The 16,261-nt window shown below is 45.0% G+C and overlaps 1 protein-coding gene across 1 annotated transcript in view; it reads left to right on the top strand.

Moving 5' to 3' along the window:
* Positions 1–16,261, top strand: part of LOC118788996 (collagen alpha-1(IV) chain-like) — an 89,395-nt gene that overhangs the window by 60,054 nt on the left and 13,080 nt on the right. Inside the window, exons 4-31 of the mRNA XM_036545257.1 lie at positions 1,820–1,864; positions 2,071–2,115; positions 2,930–2,992; positions 3,594–3,647; positions 4,145–4,171; positions 4,354–4,431; positions 4,728–4,790; positions 5,706–5,741; positions 5,900–5,938; positions 6,025–6,120; positions 6,411–6,446; positions 6,541–6,600; positions 6,949–6,984; positions 7,198–7,242; positions 7,661–7,693; positions 8,286–8,346; positions 8,939–8,974; positions 9,098–9,244; positions 9,939–10,019; positions 10,407–10,490; positions 11,251–11,321; positions 11,438–11,629; positions 12,611–12,779; positions 13,026–13,118; positions 14,703–14,807; positions 14,951–15,048; positions 15,195–15,345; positions 15,996–16,109. Coding sequence (XP_036401150.1) covers positions 1,820–1,864; positions 2,071–2,115; positions 2,930–2,992; positions 3,594–3,647; positions 4,145–4,171; positions 4,354–4,431; positions 4,728–4,790; positions 5,706–5,741; positions 5,900–5,938; positions 6,025–6,120; positions 6,411–6,446; positions 6,541–6,600; positions 6,949–6,984; positions 7,198–7,242; positions 7,661–7,693; positions 8,286–8,346; positions 8,939–8,974; positions 9,098–9,244; positions 9,939–10,019; positions 10,407–10,490; positions 11,251–11,321; positions 11,438–11,629; positions 12,611–12,779; positions 13,026–13,118; positions 14,703–14,807; positions 14,951–15,048; positions 15,195–15,345; positions 15,996–16,109 — 2,158 coding nt within the window. The remainder of the gene's footprint in view (positions 1–1,819; positions 1,865–2,070; positions 2,116–2,929; positions 2,993–3,593; positions 3,648–4,144; positions 4,172–4,353; positions 4,432–4,727; positions 4,791–5,705; positions 5,742–5,899; positions 5,939–6,024; positions 6,121–6,410; positions 6,447–6,540; positions 6,601–6,948; positions 6,985–7,197; positions 7,243–7,660; positions 7,694–8,285; positions 8,347–8,938; positions 8,975–9,097; positions 9,245–9,938; positions 10,020–10,406; positions 10,491–11,250; positions 11,322–11,437; positions 11,630–12,610; positions 12,780–13,025; positions 13,119–14,702; positions 14,808–14,950; positions 15,049–15,194; positions 15,346–15,995; positions 16,110–16,261) is intronic.

Raw genomic sequence — 16,261 nt, 5'->3', positions numbered from 1 at the left:
TGCTCCGGGCTCCTGTCTGGAGCTGTAGCCCAAGCATCTCATCCCGTTTTCCAGTCCTGCTACCTCGCTGCCCTGCCCATCAAAGCCAACTGTGTTCCAAGAACTGGACATCCTAGGAGACATTCTTATAATAACTCTGCTGTTATTGTCTGTCAATCATAAATGTCTTAAAGTACATTGCATAACTTGTCTGTAACTCTATCTGCCCAGTGCCGGCCAGAAGCAGATGGGCCCCCCCTATGAGCCTGGTTCTTCTCAAGGTTTCTTCCTGATAGTTTTTCCTTGCCATTGTTGCCTTAGGCTTGCTCTCAGGGGGTCTCAGGCCTGGGAACAATGTAAAGCTGCTTTGTGACAACTTGTGTTGTAAAAAGCGCTATACAAATAAAAATGAATTGAATTGAATTGAATTAACTGGAAAATACCACGAGGAAATCTGGACGTTTCTAAACTCATGATGATTTCACGTGATGATTTAACATATTACAAATGTAATCATTAAGGGTCGCATACTGGGTACTACACTGAAAAATAGCATGCAGTACACAGTATGTAGTAGGCAGTTTTGAATACAGCCACTGCGATTCCTGCAGTGTACTTTTTGCGTCATGTCCTGTCTTCTGCATGCTCTACCCAGGCGCCACCCCTCGCCTAAACCAAACGGAGTATTTCCAGTAGGTGAGAACGCATCTGACACAGACAATCTCCTTTTGTGTGCTACATGTGTGAAAGGGCAACTCCAGACAATGTCCGTACCTGATTCTGTGGACATTCTCTGGAGTTCAGATGCGAAAACGGCTTTAGCCGCAAAGAGACACCCCAATCCACCATGTTTTGCACCAGTCCCATCCAGTCTACTCCATTCAACCTCAGTCCCCCCATTTAGCGTTAAGTCAGACAGGACATGTTTTCCTCTTCCAGCTATGGAGATCTCAGCGGGCCAAAGTGTAAGAATGTGTGAATATCTTTTTTAAAGCCATTTACACTCAAAGTTGCTCAATGTAAAAGTTCACCATCAAAGTACAGCTTTTCAGTACAAAACAACTCAAAGCTAAAAAAGTCATACGTAGGCATCAACTTCACTTGTTATATTATAAGAATATATGTATTTATAAGAAAGAAATTTTAAGCATTTAAGTATAAGTCTTTAGATCAATATATCTTTAAATGCATATTTCCCGGTAGTTTAATCAGGTGTGCCCACACTTTCGGGCTGGTACTCTGTGTGACCAAGGGAAAAAAATTAAGCTGAAGTCAGAGGTGTCCCAGGGGAGACGTTTCAGCTTGGGGTGATCCCACTGTTTTGCATTACCTGTGTCGCTCCTGATAACATCAGCCCAGTTCTGCACTCATAGACAGGAAGTCTCTGCTGTGAAGCAGGAAATGAGGCATGATATGGGGCATGAATCACTCTCGCAGGGCCTCAGGGCTGTGGCCTTAAGTCCCATAGGGACCAATCAAATGCAGTGTAAACCATAAGTCACTCCCTCCTCTCCCAGTGGGGGAAGGAAGGTTTGCAGGCATACACAGAAGGGATTTCCCACCTCTTGTAAGGTCAAGGGTTAATTCAGAAGAAATTTGTCTAAACAGTCAAACAGTAAAAAGATCTGCATGTTCAGGTGAGTGAGGGGGTCAGCACTGTTTTCCTATAATTTCCTTTTCCTGAAATCAGTTATATTATCTATGTAAACAAACACCATTTGTTAGAATTAATGTAATTAAAATTTTAGTTCCTAAATGTGTGTGTCAGTTTCAAATTGAAATCTGTCTCTTTGTCTGTTCTTTCTCAATGTAACTTGTTATGTAAACACTCTTTCTACAGGGAGATGCTGGACAGCCAGGAGCTCCTGGATTGAAAGGAATTCGTGTGAGTACACCAAACCTACCCTTTCTCTTCCTCAGCTGGAGAGATAAATGGTCCCTTCTGTATACAGATCTCTGCAAACATTCAGCAAACATCCCGTTTAATCCAGTGATCCGTTTTGATACAAAATGATTCACAGTTATGCCAGTGATGATGATAATATAATGATGTTGCTGTGTTGACGTTGCTGTGATGTCACTGTCCTGCAGGGCCCTTCTGGTCTGCCCGGGTTCCCAGGACGTCCAGGCCTCCCAGTAAGTCCTAAGTCACCAGCTCCGGTTTACAGGTCACTGCACAGCCAGCACACTGTCTCTCTGCTGAGATATACACTATATGGACAAAAGTATTTGGACGCCTGACCATTACATTGTAATGACATTGTATTCAAATACATATACTTTAATATGGAGTTGGTCCCCCTTCTGCAGCTATAACAGCTTCCACTCTTCTTGGAAGGCTTTCCACAAGATTTTGGAGTGTTTCTGTGGGGATTTGTGCCCATTCATTCTGTAGAGCATTTATGAGGTCAGGCACTGATGTTGGACGAGAAGGCCTGGCTCGCAATCTCCGTTCCAGTTCATCCCAAAGGTGCCTGATGGGGTTGAGGTCAGGGCTCTGTGCGGGCCAGTCAAGTTCTTCCACACCGAACTCATCAAACCATGTCTTTATAGTCCTTGCTTTGTGCACTGGGGCACAGTCATTGTTGGAATAGAAAATGGCCTTCACCAAACTGTTGCCACAAAGTTGGAAGCATAGCATTGTCCAAAATGTCTTGGTATGCTGAAGCATTAAGATTGCCCTTCACTGGAGATAAGGGGCCTAGCCCAAACCCTGAAAAACAGGTGTGGCCAAATACTTTTGTTCATATAGTGTATTTCAGTGCCAACAGACTGCATTTCTTGGAGGGACATGCAGACTTCGTTCTACTTATTTTTTTCTTTAATTAACATGTTAAAAGCAGATATGGAATTTCCACTGTAGTCAACAGCACTGAATCTGTATGTCCTCTCTGTAACCCTCTATGCTTGAGGAAAGTGAGCACTTATCATCTCCTCTTCACCCCTCCAGGGCATCCCAGGACAAGATGGCCCCCCTGGGGCACCAGGAATCCCAGGGTGCAATGGAACAAAGGTATTATGAGCAATGTTTGCACCAGCTCTTCAGATTTTGCCCTGAAAGAAAATCCATTGCCACTGGTGAAGCTATGAGTCTTGCATTTTAGCATTTTATGTTTAAATTTTGTTTCCAGGCATTAATTACATAGCTCATATATTAGCATTAAACATCATAACATGATTTTGATACTTGGCATTATTTTTGCATGATCTAAATCATAATCTAAATCATCTTTATAAATGATTTTGCATGACAATTAGGTTTGAATTTTCTGATCATATGGTAGCCCTTGTAGTGTCACAAATGAGTCTTTTTCAGTGAGTACTGCTGCTGTACCTTTGTGCAAGGTACTTAACTCCGATTTGCCTCAGTAAATATCAATCTGTATAAATGGATAACCTGTAAAAATTATAACCCTTGTAAGTCGCTCTGGATAAGAATGTCTGGTAAATGACAATGGCGTAATGTAATGTTTCACAAACTAGTCCTTCTCAGAGACTAGGACAGTCATACCCCCACACTAGCTGAGCAGTGATTCAATTCATTTTCACAGTCCTGCAGTGAGAAGTCTGTAACAACCTTTCCTTGCTCATGAAGTTTTGTGGATATTTTCTAGGGAGACCGAGGCTTCGATGGACTCACAGGCATTCCTGGCCTGCAGGGACCTCCTGTAAGTGCTCATATTTGGAGCAGCCAAGGACTTCTTCCTTTCTCCTCCTAGGCCCAGTGACCACATATCACAGATGCAGTCTGTTTTGCTACTTCACTGACAACTCAAGCAATCATGGTACGGTGCATGAGGCGTAGGCCTGGAGCTCCTGTAAAAGACACAGAGAAAGTCATACTGATGGAAGGTTAGATTCACACTGTCACAATGATCGCTCCATCTAATGTTGGCTATGGTTAATGAGAAAACTGTTAGGACAAATCCTTGTGTATGTACTGTAATCATTCTTTGAACAGCTCTCTGGTAATGCTGGTCACTTATGCCTTAACTTTAGAGATTGTAGATTTTGGACTTACTACAGTAATGTTAAGGGCCTCTTGAAGAGAGACTCAGGGTGTTAAACATCCCTCCAAACATTCCTCCTGCAGTCACATGATTTATGGCTTACATGGGAGTTTTTATCATTCTGTTGTGTATTGTTTGTTGTTTTTTTCTCCCAGGGTATTCCCGGTTTGCCAGGAATGAAGGTAATAAGACCACACGATTATTTGGGACTTCTATGCTTTGCATAGACTCTTAAAAGGTGAAAGATACAGGTGCCAGATTAATTGCCTCTTTAAATGACATATCAGTTTTGTCTGGAAGTGATTACATTATAAGCATGATTCACTGTGAGTGAATTCCTCTCTGCCTCACCCCACTCTCTCAGGGTGATCCAGGTGGTGTCATTGGTGGCTTTATCCCACAGAAAGGCGAGAAAGGGATTGCTGGTGCACAAGGTCTGCTGGTATGTAAACCTCACCACATGTACTGTATTGGATATGACAACAGCATGGAATTACATATAGCTGCAATGTTATCTTTAGCACTGAATGCAGTCCTGTAAAATATATAGATGTATGTGTGTGTGTGTGTGTGTGTGTGTGTGTATGTGTGTGTGTGTGTGTGTGTGTGTGTGTGTGTGTGTGTGTGTGTGTGTACGGTATGTGTGTGAGGTGTGAGTTGAATTCCTACACTAAAGGTCTTCTTGTTTCATGGCCTTTAGCTCATTTGTTCAAGTTTCATCTATCTGTCTTCCCCCAGGGGCAGCCAGGCTCTCCAGGAATCCCAGGGCCGATTGGGCCCCCTGGTCCTCAGGGACCCAGAGTGAGTAACTGGAGTGTGTTGGGGTTTTCTGTCCTCTACCCAGCTTCCATATGAGAGAGGCCACCTGAGAACAAGGACCATGATAACACATCAAAACATACACTATATGGACAAAAGTATTCGGACGCCTGACCATTACATTGTAATGATATTGTATTCAAATACATATACTTTAATATGGAGTTGGTCCCCCTTCTGCAGCTATAACAGCTTCCACTCTTCTTGGAAGGCTTTCCACAAGATTTTGGAGTGTTTCTGTGGGGATTTGTGCCCATTCATTCTGTAGAGCATTTATGAGGTCAGGCACTGATGTTGGACGAGAAGGCCTGGCTCGCAATCTCCGTTCCAGTTCATCCCAAAGGTGCCTGATGGGGTTGAGGTCAGGGCTCTGTGCGCGCCAGTCAAGTTCTTCCACACCGAACTCATCAAACCATGTCTTTATAGTCCTTGCTTTGTGCACTGGGGCACAGTCATTGTTGGAATAGAAAATGGCCTTCACCAAACTGTTGCCACAAAGTTGGAAGCATAGCATTGTCCAAAATGTCTTGGTATGCTGAACCATTAAGATTGTCCTTCACTGGAGATAAGGGGCCTAGCCCAAACCCTGAAAAACAGGTGTGGCCAAATACTTGTTCATATAGTGTACATTTAGTCTCTCTGAGGGAGCCTTACAGTACATGGCCTGCATTTCATATGCTGTCCACTTGCATATGCACCTGTTCTGCTGGATGCTCAGTGGTTAAAACATGGTCTTATTTCTAGCCTGTTCTGGTGTTTGCAGTGTCCTGTTATAAATTATGTGTTGTGTGAGCACTGCTCAGCCTCACAGAGCAGCCCAGGCACAGGGGATCCTCAGTGCTGTTATTGGTCTGTTGATTCTTCACAAATTTACTGTTTGTCATTTTATTCCCACAGGGTTTGCCTGGTCCTCCTGGCCCACCTGGAGAGAAGGTAGGCTTTAACATTGATTCTTTGGTCTGGTGCTAATTTACCTGCCTCTTGATACACAATCAGTGCAAAGTTCAGTAGGGTATTTCACAGAGGGCCTGTAATTGAGCAAAGCCCATGTTCCCTGTGTACATTACAGGAAGTTGTCTTTTTCACTTTAGGGTGACAGGCTAACTTTCCTAGGTGAAAAGGGAGAAAAGGTGAGTCCATCTTTCGATGAGCCAGTTAGATTTCTGATTAATGTCTCTTGTACTGTCTTAATTCATGAGATTTTTTTGTCTAACAGGGGAGTCCAGGAATAAGGGGACCTCCTGGACCTCCTGGACGCCCCTCTCAGGAATCAGAGCAGCCCTCGACCAGTCATTTCGTACCAGGACCTCAGGTACTGGGCTGCTAAATCAATTATCTGAAACTCCATATGGCAACGACATGGCAGCAAATATAACATTACATGATAAGGATGGCTCCATTCTGCCCTTTTGATAAGGGCACCTACAGTGTCTGTTCAAAGTGGGAATGGAAAACAGAGACAGAACTCTTATAGTCATATAGAACTACAAATAAAATGAAGGAGCCCTCAAACTCAAAACAGAAGTGAAAAGTAGACCTGATGTCTCCCCATGGATAGAGCCATACACTGCTGCTTGGCAGACTTTCTGTTCTCTGTTGCAGGGTGAGACAGGAGCACAAGGAGAGAAAGGAGATAAAGTGAGTTTTTACTTGCATTCTCTGAGGGGTGTCTAAATAATAGGGTAATGTCTGCATCCCGTCACATGACTTCATTTTCTGTCTTTCTTTGCAGGGTTACTGTGTGCCATACCAGAATGGGGTCAAAGGTGAACCTGGACCGCCAGGCCCCAGAGTGAGTGACAGATGTTCACTTTATACACTTCACATCAGGTATCAGGATCAGATGTAATCAGCTGATATCATGCACAGAGATCTGTGATCAGCTGACATCATGCACGGAGATCTGTGATCAGCTGACATCAAAAACAGAGAGAGTAATCAACCACATTCAGAGAGATCTGTTATCACATAGATATGTTATGCATCATATTCATGTGCATCCATATAATTGTTGGAGAAAAACATCTTTTCTGTCTTGACCAATAAATGTTCTGCTACTGAGCCATTGTAATGGCTCAGTAGCAGAACAGCTGTAGATTAAAAGTTTGTTAACAGTACTTTGTTTTCCTTTGAATTTCAGGGCAAAGCAGGAAAGGATGGAGAGAACAGCAGTAAAGTAGGTTCTTTTTTGAACTCTCCACAGTCAAGTTATTGGAAACATCAAACAAGGACTGAGTCAAAGAATACATGATTGCACTTGAAAAGCCATAATATTTAGTGCAAGAGTGCTAATTAATTTTGTGTCTGTGTTCATGTTGTTCCTGTTATCATCACACTTTTGACATGTGATGTCAGACCCTGACCATGTAAATACCTTTCCTTTGAACAGGGGGAGAAAGGCTTTCCTGGCTTACCTGGCTACAACGGACGACCGGTAACTCCCTCCCCCACCTGCTCTGACCTGTGGTCATTGCCTACATTCTGCTTATGTTGTATTATTTAACATGACAAAGCTGGAATTTATGGATATGTCCAAGGCATTTTTCATATATTTAAAAGTTAAAATTCTACCATTGTGTTTCAAACTGTAAATCTGTGTAGATTTACAAACAAGAAAGTTTCACAGTTGTTCCCCTCAACAGTAAAAATAGTTCAAAAATCTGCCTAACAAAGGTTCAGAGGCACACAAGCAGTAATTCCTGTTGTGAGTGTAGAAACATTTGGCTGTTGCTTCCTCCATGTATTATCTCTACAAGCCTATTTTAAAAAGCTTCTCAGAGGAGATTGAATATAGTTCCTGTGTCTGCACTGTTGAAAAAACAATGCAATCTGATTTTTACTTTTGTTTGTAGGGTGAAAAAGGAGAACAGGGACCACCAGGCCATGTAAGTACTATTCTTAATACAAATGCATAGGGCAACACCTTGTTCTGCATAGGTACAGTTAAAAATAGATTGACAAATACCTTAATTTGGGACATTTTAATATTATGTATAGTGCTTTGCTTCTGATGCGAAACTTTACCTAATTTTCAATGCCTGGCTCACTTACTTCAGGTTCTACTCAAGCTAAAAGTCAAGGAGGTAAACTGTGTAGCACGCCACCGTTGCTGACTGCTGTGCTTTATTTCACGAAAGTTAAGCACAAAAAGTGAAAATCAGTCCGAGCTCTGCCACTGATACCATTTAGTGTGATCCCCCTCCTTTGCTTCGAGAGAATGGGTAGGTCGCCATTACTGACCAGACCTGTGTGATGTGATGTGCCTGGTTGTGGATGATAAGATGGCAGCTTGCACGTCTTATCTATGGCTAGCTATGGCTAGTCTGCTTCCAGCTGTACAGCAGGAAGGGGGATTTCCCACTGTACTGGATATTACAGCATTGTGTTTTGAACAGATATAGAAATTACGGATTTGATTGTGTAGACTGTGAGATTGATTATGGCTTATCATATAACACTGAAACTGATTTTTAACAGGGTGGCGGGCCACCTGGTCCCCCTGGGCCCCCTGGTCTCCCAGGCTTACAGGGGGAGCAAGGTATGAGCACAGTCACTGCCGTTAACAGCGCTCTCAGTCTCCTACTGGGGGCCCCTGAAATCTGGGACTTAGAGCTTACCACTTACCTATGTTTTAGCTCCAGCTCAGGCCTCAGTTGCTTAGAAGTTATTGGGAGCTCTTTTATTGTTACTGTTTGGGAGCTCTTACACACTGTAGTTAGTGGTGCTGGAGCGATGAGGTCCTCATTCGCTCTGGAGGGGATCTTTCACAGATGTCCCATAATATCTGTGTAGCGAAGGGTGGGAGCAGTCACCCCACCTGGCCTCGAACCCGGGTCTATGGGGTACCAAACATAAGACTTTGACCGCAACACCAAAGAGCCAGGCTTGTTGGTATGGTAGTCAGAGCGCTTACTCAACCACAGTGACAGCACTCTGTCATACTGCCCTCCCCTTTGGGAAGCACGCCCATGCGCTTCACGCACCATGGCATCCCTCATGCTTTCCCCTGCCGTACTTCTCCCATCCCAGGGTGCCCAATCTGCTTCACTTTTATAATTTTCTGTATTCATATGCAAATATAATGCAAAATATATGCCCAGCATAACTAAGCATCTTTCCTTGTCTTTCAGGTTTCCCTGGTATTCAAGGAGATCCGGGTCTTCCAGGTGAGTAACTTCATTCAGTCCTTGCTTTGATGTCCAATCAGTGGATGTCCTCTAATACGTCCCAGCCTTGCCGTAGCCCCTTGTTAGTCCATCACCCCAGTGTTCCCCATGGTTTGTCTCCAGGCAGGAACATTGAGGGTCCCCCTGGAGATAGGGGGTACCCAGGGGAATCTGGCCAGAAGGGAGACAAGGGCGCAGCGGGTGTGTCACTACCTGGACTGAGTGGCAAAGATGGGCTTCCGGGACCTCCGGGGCCACCTGGACCTCCAGGTAGATGTTTTCCATGAGAAGTGGAAGCATGTATAGAATCCTTGGACCAGATCTTGAAAATTACTTCACTGGGCCTCAGTCTTGAGTAATCAGTTTTGTCTTGGTATTATGCACATCCAGTGCTATGTACAGTGGATGGTTATGTACAATAGATGTATCAGACATCATAGTGGCTTGATCTCAGTGTTTATCTTTTTCTAAAATAGTCTCATTTTAAGGTGAAACCAAGCTGGTCATACTCATATTCACAGGCACAGAAATATTAACAAGTTATATTAGGCAGGTGAGCCAGGCCTTAAAATACTAATGAAACATTAATGGTGTCCTAAATTTACCAGTAAACAGTGCAGCATTCCATGACATGGCCTTAGCAAACACTAAAATGATATTACATATTTGCTTGGCAGATACCCTCATCAACAGCAAATTCCATCTCATCCATTTAAACTGAGGAATATACAGTCATTAATTCAGTTCAGGTTAAGTACCCTGTTCAATGGAAGGACTGCAGTGCCCTCCAGAGGATCAAATATGTAACAGTCCTACTGTAAGCCCAGTCTCTCATCCACTGTACCTGAATTTCACTTGAGTGGAGTACATGTTTCCATAGGTTCTGAACGTACAGGTGTGTTACGTTTACAGGCCACTGCTTCATTAACCTGCTCTTACCTGTGCCTGCTTGCTGTTTCCATAGGCGACAGGGAGTGCAACATAGACAGAGGGCCTCCTGGGCCACCAGGGCCCCCAGGACTCACTGGAGAAGAGGGACAAAAGGGTCTGAGGAAGATGTCGAACAAGCATGCCAAATCCTGCCCCTGTCACCACAGCCTTTCCCCCTCTGTCTCAGTGCCCACGCAAGCAGTAGTCAGAGTCACCACTCTACCTATAAACTGAGTGTTTGATCACTGTAAGGACTCTTGACCGCGAATACATAAACCCATGTCTGTGTTCTCTTCGAAACTTCAAAACTTCAGACAGAAAGGAAGTTAAAATAATGTGGAATTTCTGAATTCTGCATGCTGAGTGTAGTTTTTGCTTTTTCAAAAACCTACCCTTCAGTCATGTAAACTCTGATGCATGAACTGTGACTTTGTCACTTTGTCTTCATGGCTCTTTAGCATGGGTCCTGTCTCACTCTTTACCTCTGCATCGCTTATGTCAGGTAACAAAGGAGACACCTGCGTGCACTGTGAGGCATCTGGACGGCCCGGACCCCCTGGACCCCGTGGGCCAAAGGGGGTGCAAGGTGAGGGGAGGAATGGGGTGGGTCTGCCTCATTATGGGCATCACAGAGCATCCCTCTGCAGCACTAGCATGCTCCAGCTCTGCAGAATACTGAGTTGCATGCCTTTAGCTGCCATGGGCACCACTGGGTCAGTGTCCACTCCAGCACACATATAGAGCTGAACACCTTACAAATCACACACATTTCCAATTCAGTTCAGTTCAGTTCAGTTCAATTCAGTTCAATTCAACATGCTTTACTGCACACATTCATATTGCCAAAACAGTATTCAAATAAATAAATAAATAAACAAATAAATGTAACCAATAACAATAATTTAATAATGAACAAATTTTACATTTACTTTTATATTTTCCCTCTGTGTACCTGAGGCATTCAAGCAATGGCCCTATAATGGACCAGCATCACTTCATGGATAAATGTTGATATGCAGCACACATTAACTAATGTTTGTGGGTAACAGCATTTGAACAAGCACTCACAATGGTTTGACTGGTGGGTTCCCTTATTCAGGGTGATTTACATAGCTTACACTTTTATGTTAGTTTTTTACACAATGGTGTATAACCTACTTGCTGGTAACTTCCTTACTGAAGGGTGTGTGGGTCCACCTGGGTTCAGGCATGTAGTTTTGGGGTTATAAGGCCACTCCCTGGCAACTGTGCCACCCTCATTAATGCAGGCCCTCTGCCTCACATCATGTAAGTGTGAGCATACATGCATGCTTCTCCTGTGGTAATTAGATTTGTTTTGTTGGCAGGTTTCCCTGGATTTGCGGGGAGAAAAGGAGAAAAGGGTTTACCAGGACCTGCCGGCCCTCCCGGGACCCCGGTGAGCGTGCATAACTGACTGTGACCAGGTTTTGAGGCCGTCGACCATGTTCATCAGCCATTGGTGAGGAGCGAGTGGAGTTGCCTTACTCACAGGAGCTGTGTTTTTCTCTGCAGGGTACTGCTGGGACCCCAGGGCTTATGGGTGCTCCTGGTGCCCACGGTGAGCCGGGAGATGTTTACGTGGCACCAGGCCTGAAGGGAGAGAAGGGCATGCCTGGCAACGCTGGCAGGAATGGGCTGCCGGGTCTGGATGGCCTCCCAGGTAGAGATGGCCTACCAGGCCTGCCAGGAGCCAAAGGAGAACCTGTGAGTGCAGATAACCAGCTATTCAACCTTAACCAAAACCAGAGTCTCTACTGCAACCAAAGCTGCTAATACAACAGCCACAGCTGCAACCACAGCCCACAATTACAGCAACAACAATCACTATTGCAGAAAAAACAGCCACTGCAACCACAGCCCACAACTGCAGCCACAACAGCTGCTACTCAGCCACTAATACAGCAGTCAGTACTGCAGCGAACAGCCTGGACTAAACAGGACTACAGCTATAACCCCAACAGTACACTTAACTGTTTTCCTAATAACTATATTGATTGCCATAGTCAATCAAGGATGACATTAGCCATATCGTCACCACCTTTTTTTTCCATTTTTCCATTTTCTCCCCAATTTGGAATGGCCAATTCCCAGAATTTTTGGAATGCCTAATTTGTCCTTGATGTTCGGTCCCATTGCACAACCCCCACTGTCAATCCGGGAGAGCGTGGACAAGCACATGCCCTCCTCCAAGACACGTGATGTCAGCCACTGCTTCTTTTCACACTGCGGTCCACAAGCTAAGCTAGCACAGAGATGAGTCGAAGGAAAGCTTTCATATGCAGCTTTGGCACGTGGACCACAGGCGTCCGATCGACCAGCAGGGGTCGCTGTTGCTAATGGGACCAAAGCCCCTGCCGACGTACCCACCCCTATCCCCGGCGGAATGAAGCCAATGTGTTCCGCCTGTGAGCTCCGGGCACTGTCGGCTAGTGACACAGTCGGGATCGAACCCGAGCCGTAGCGTTCAGTCTACACTCGGAACAAGTGCTTTTACTGACTAAGCCACTCGGGAGCCCCGTCACCACCTTTTTTAAGAAAAGAAGGTATGCATTAGTCACTCATCTGGTCCTTTCATGTCTCTGTGAAAACTGAAATAACTAACAGCATTTACCTGTGTGTCTCCTGTACCTCAGTTTGCTGTCTAAATGACTCCCATGTTCAGCCTGTGTTATTCAACTCTTTCAGGCCACTGTGGGTATCAAAGGAGAGCGGGGCCGAGATGGGGACCCAGGTTTGATAGGACACCCAGGAGAGAGGGGTCGTCCAGGCATCCCAGGGTATGGGCGCCCTGGCGAGCCAGGGGAGAAGGGCAGCCAGGGGAGGCCTGGACTTCCTGGAGCTCCGGGGGCTGTAGGTGGGTCCGCTGCCCAGCTATCACATTGATTCACCCTAATAAAAGCATCTGCTTTGAGAATTACCTCTTAAATTATGGAAATAAGCAGGCAAATCTGTTGTGCTTGCCTTCATGTTTGTTTTTGCCAATTTGTGTCCCATATGTTGAAATTCACAGGATATCACATTGAAGGATATTCCATTGCCCTAGTTTCCCATGATGCATAGGTGTAGGTGTTGGTTTGACACCTGTCTCACTCCTGTTCAGGACCCAAAGGTGAACCTGGGAAAGGCGTTAGCTCACCTGGGCCACAAGGTGTGCCTGGACCCCGAGGAGAGGTGGGAAGGCCAGGGCTTCAAGGTGAGCACTCTGGGTTTTTAAGGATGTTGTTACTTTTTTGTAAGTGGGTGCAATGGACTCACTCACCAGCAGGGGAATCTGTGTAGCCCTGTGAGAAAAAAGAAGTAGGCATGTCCATAAATTATGAGAAGGCCTAGCTGTAAGGATTCACCTGCTTTGGCGATAGTTTTGTTGTTTTCCAAACAAGCCTACAATTGTACATAATAGGGAATAAATTACAGCAAAAGTGAAATACCACTCTAGTGTTTCCTTGAAATCTATAAAAGCAAGTGTTCAGTGTAATGTTATAAAAGAACTGGTCCGATGGAAGAAAGAGCTGTAACAGTGGAGTCTGAGTTCTATATCCACACTGCACTCATCTGGGTGACTGACAGACAAAGGACTGCAGAAACACAAGGGTTCTCTGTGTCAGTGCCTTTCGCTGTCCCTGTGTCTGTACCTGTCTCTGTCTCAGTGTCTGTGTCCCTGTGTCTGTACCTGCCTCTGTCCCTGTGTCTGTGCCTATCTGTGTCCCTGTGTCTGTGCCTGTCTCTATCCCTGTACCTGTCTCTGTCTTGTGTCTTTCCCTGTGTCTATGCCTGTCTCTGTACCAGGGTTTGCGCTAGGATTTTTTCTTGCCGGTCCGGTGTCCGGAAAGAATTTATTTTACCGGACAAATTTGAAACTTACTGGTCACGTTTCAATAACAGACTATGTTACAAAGGCAAATATAATGTACACCGAGGTTGATAAAAAAATGACAACGACCTCAAATCAGTTTGACTATTTAATGAACAGTAACGATTAAGCAAAAGGAACAGTAATGATTGAGCAAAACCTCAACATTAGCTGCTAAAATGTAGTTATGTTGTTATGAAACATCGGTAACCTGTAACATCTGTAGCCTGTTTTAAAAAAAAAGATGGCATCAAATGTAGCCTATAGGCTACCAGGTAACATTTTATTTTCTCCTTTTTTTCATTGTGGCAAGGTCCTCTGCTGCCGACTTGAAATCAAACGTGTCCAATGTGTCTTTGCAGCTTGCAATGTGCATAAGCCGTGTCACTCTCTCCTCCTCCAGACAACTTTGCGGCGCCGTCTTAATTCAATTCTGCAGAGAGAAGCCCCTCTCTGGTGGCACGCTTGACACTGGCAGGACACAGGCAATTTCAGCCAGTGTAGCCCAAATGTCCTGTTTAGGGATAGCCTTCGTTATAGCTACGTTACCAGACATTTTGACCGGCAAGGTTTTAATTTATCGGTTTTTTATACATTTTACCAAGCAAAAACCGGTAATTACTGGATAACCAAAACCCTGCTCTGTACCTGTCTTTGTGCCTGTGTCTGTACCTGGCTCTGTCCCTGTGTTTTTCCCTATGTCTGTGCCTGCCTCTGTGTGTTTGTGTTTGTACTTGTCTCTGTACCTGTGTTTGTGCCTGTGTCTGTGCTTTTTACTGTACCTGTCTCTGTTCCTGTGTCTGTCCCTGTGTGTCCCTGCCATACACGCCCTAATGGGTGGGGCTGCAGATGGTTCCCTTTACTTCTGTAAAGTGGAGTTAGAGAACTCCAGGTCTTTGATGCTGCTCTGCTGTTGCTCCTCTCCAGGTGACCGAGGCCCCCAAGGTGATCCTGGTACACGAGGTGTCCCTGGACAAAAAGGTGACCCAGGCCTCCCAGGATTTGGACCTCCTGGCATCCCTGGGCCCAAAGGTACATCTCCAAAATAGTCTTTAACCACCACACAGTAAATTCAAATCCTTCACAGGAATGTGATGTATTACATTTTATGTTGGTATTGGTGAGGCCAAAGAATTAAAGTGTTCTACTGTGCTTTTGTCTCTAAAATTCTTCAGGGCATCCAGGTATTCCAGGGCCCCCAGGGCTACCTGGAGACCCAGGACAACCTGGACAGGATGGTTTTTCTGGACGTCCAGGTGCACCTGGGCGAAAGGTACCTGTTTGGATATGAGAAAACAGCAAAAACATGAATGACAGCTATGCTTCACCACTGGAGGCCTTTCACTTTTTCCAGCATGCATGTTGAACATACCCTGCAGCTTAGTGCTTGCATCCATCAGTCTGTTCCATGTGCTTCAGGGTGAACCAGGAAGAGGACTGCCAGGACCAAAGGGGTCCATGGGGCCAGAGGGGGTCACTGGGTTCCCTGGAGAGAAGGGCAGTATGGGGCCTCCTGGGATTCCGGGACGCGAGGGGCAAACAGGACCTCCTGGAGCCCAGGGAATTAAAGGTACTTTAAGCCTCCGACAATGTTATCAGGACCACAGTCAAACAGCTCTGGTTTCATTGTGTCAAATTGACAGTCTGCATCAGTGTTTTTATGGGTTCGCTAACTTGTGTCTAGGGCAGTTAAGCAAGTGTATTTGATATATGCAATAGCTTTTTCATTCAGATGGATCATTTCCAGATGACTTCAGAGAACACTTCTTTCTAAAGGGCACTGAAATTGGGTTCATATGAAGAGAATCACAGACATGAATAAAGTTTGTTTATGCAGTTACGACATATACGTCCAGCTCCACATAAGGAATACAGATTAATGTTATTGATGTTCCGAGTTTCCAAGCCTTTTTGAAGACATGCAAATAATGGAAAGCCCAACCAGGGATTTCAGTCTGTTTGACTGTGTGATTACATGATGTTTAGTCTTCAGACTGTTTCCCTCTGAACTTGAGGCAGATCATACCATTAATGGTTTGGCTAATGATGATGACATTGGGCAAAATACCACATAGAATATCCTATAGTAATGTAATGAGGACCATTCATGTGCTGCCATGTCATTCAGATGAGAGTGTGTGTTACCTCAATAAACTCATACGTGTAGACCCTAGAGCACACCTAACTTCATTCATGTCTTTTTTTCCCTTGTGTTCTCAGGTGACCCTGGACTCCCTGGAAGACATGGCCCTGAGGGGCCACCTGGTCCACCAGGACTGGGGGAGCCGGGTGTACTGGGACCGATGGGCCCGCCAGGGTTTCCTGGTCCCTTTGGTGAGCCTACTCTGCTACTCTGGTACCCTGCTCCTCATACCCTGAGGTGAAGACCTCCTTCACCTCAGCTCTGCTCAACACTCTCCCCTCAATCTTTATATCACTCCATATTATGATCAAGTGCCATTTCTTCCATCCCGTAGTGTCAATAC

This window comes from Megalops cyprinoides, chromosome 14 (assembly GCF_013368585.1).
Source record: "Megalops cyprinoides isolate fMegCyp1 chromosome 14, fMegCyp1.pri, whole genome shotgun sequence".
NCBI lineage: Eukaryota > Metazoa > Chordata > Actinopteri > Elopiformes > Megalopidae > Megalops > Megalops cyprinoides.
The sequence above is the reverse complement of the archived record's forward strand: the minus strand, read 5'-3'. Positions and strand labels throughout refer to the sequence as shown.